General features: G+C 48.5%; 1 protein-coding gene across 2 annotated transcripts in view; it reads left to right on the top strand.

The window, feature by feature from the left end:
- The window catches only part of TSPAN3 (tetraspanin 3), an 89,711-nt gene that overhangs the window by 51,751 nt on the left and 36,415 nt on the right, over positions 1 to 1,545 (top strand). For both annotated transcript variants that reach the window (XM_005865311.2, XM_005865310.2), the window contains exon 6: positions 352 to 435. In XM_005865311.2, coding sequence (XP_005865373.1) covers positions 352 to 435 — 84 coding nt within the window. The remainder of the gene's footprint in view (positions 1 to 351; positions 436 to 1,545) is intronic.

Raw genomic sequence — 1,545 nt, 5'->3', positions numbered from 1 at the left:
GTGAGCAGTTAGGAGCCAGCAGTCCCAGATTGCGGTTGGACATCCCCCAAGGGGTCCCTGATTGGAGAGGGTGCAGGCTGGGCTGAGGGAACCCCCTCCCCACCTTTGCACAAATCTCATGCACTGGGCCACTATTTGACTATATTCCATATGCTGTAGTTTACATCTCCATGACTTTTGCTTCTCTTTTAGGCTATTTTATTTTACTGTAAATTATTTTTAAATGCATGGGTCTTCTTTTTCTGTCTTTTGGTTTTTGTCATTTCCATTTCTGCCAGTGGGTGGTAGTATGTGACCGTGTAGCTTTCAGTTTTAAAAGAGACATCTAATAAGGATGACTTTGTGTTTCAGGGGTGTGAGGCTCTAGTTGTGAAGAAGCTACAAGAAATCATGATGCATGTTATCTGGGCAGCACTGGCATTTGCAGCTATTCAGGTAAGCACAGCTAGCCAAGCAGTTATGATCAGAGTGTACTGATTCTCTGATGTCAGCCCTGAATGGTTTTACTCACTAAGTGAAAGTGATTGAGATACCAGGCACCAGTTTCCAACATCTTCTATTTCCATTTTTAGATCTAGACCCAGAATGGTTTCAAGAAACCAGAGGTCTGGATGGGGGGACCATTTGTGAGAGGACTCTGCCTTTTTTTCTTAAAAAAAAAAAAAATACACACACACACACACACATACACTAGAGGCCCGGTTTACAAAAAATTTGTGCACTCGGCTGGGGGTGGTCTCTCAGCCCGGCCTGCGCCCATTTGCAGTCCAGGACCCCTTGGGGGATGTCCACCTGTTGACTTAGGCCCACTCCCCGGGGGATCAGGCCTAAGCTTGCAGTCAGACATCCTTCTGGCAGCCAGGGAGTCCTCGGGGGATGTCCGACTAAAGTCTTAAGCCCCCAAGGGATCGGGCCTAAACTGTTAGTTGGACATTCTTAGTGCTGCCCCGGAGGTGGGAGAGGCTCCTGCCACCACCTCCGCACTGGCCAGCCATGAGCCAGCTTCTGGCTGAGTGGCACTACTCCTCGGTCTGACCTAAACCCTAGAGATTAGTACTTCATTTTACAACTTTTTCTCAGTCTGAGCAGCAATCTCAGACCACACAGTCGGGTATGCAAGAAATGTTGCTTTCTTTATTGTTTAGTAACCAAACCTAACTTCAACTTCAGCCCCCATTCTGCCAAGTGAAAAAACAAAAACAAAATATTATTTAACTTAGGTTCCCCACCCCCTTCTCTGGAGTTGTACTTCCATGTCAGACAGTTTATATCTCAGGCAGAGGTGCCAAAGAACCGAGCAGGGTCAAGAACATGTGGACCTCAGTCTTCTGTCTGGACTGGCCCCCACCCAGTGCCCTTGACCCTCACCTGACCCTCACCTCAGAGCTCAAGTCCATGCTGATCCCTGGTATATTCTCCTCATCTGGGCCTTGAGGCCTCTTGAGTCCAATTCACTCTCTCCCTCCCTCCCTGTCACCTTCTCTCTCTCACACAAAGAGCTATTGGGCTTTCTGGGGTGAGGTCCTCTGACACCTCCTCAGCCCC

The sequence above is a fragment of the Myotis brandtii genome, unplaced genomic scaffold (genome assembly GCF_000412655.1).
Source record: "Myotis brandtii unplaced genomic scaffold, ASM41265v1 scaffold205, whole genome shotgun sequence".
In the NCBI taxonomy this organism is placed as follows: Eukaryota; Metazoa; Chordata; class Mammalia; order Chiroptera; family Vespertilionidae; genus Myotis; species Myotis brandtii.
This window is presented reverse-complemented; position numbering and strand designations above follow the sequence as displayed.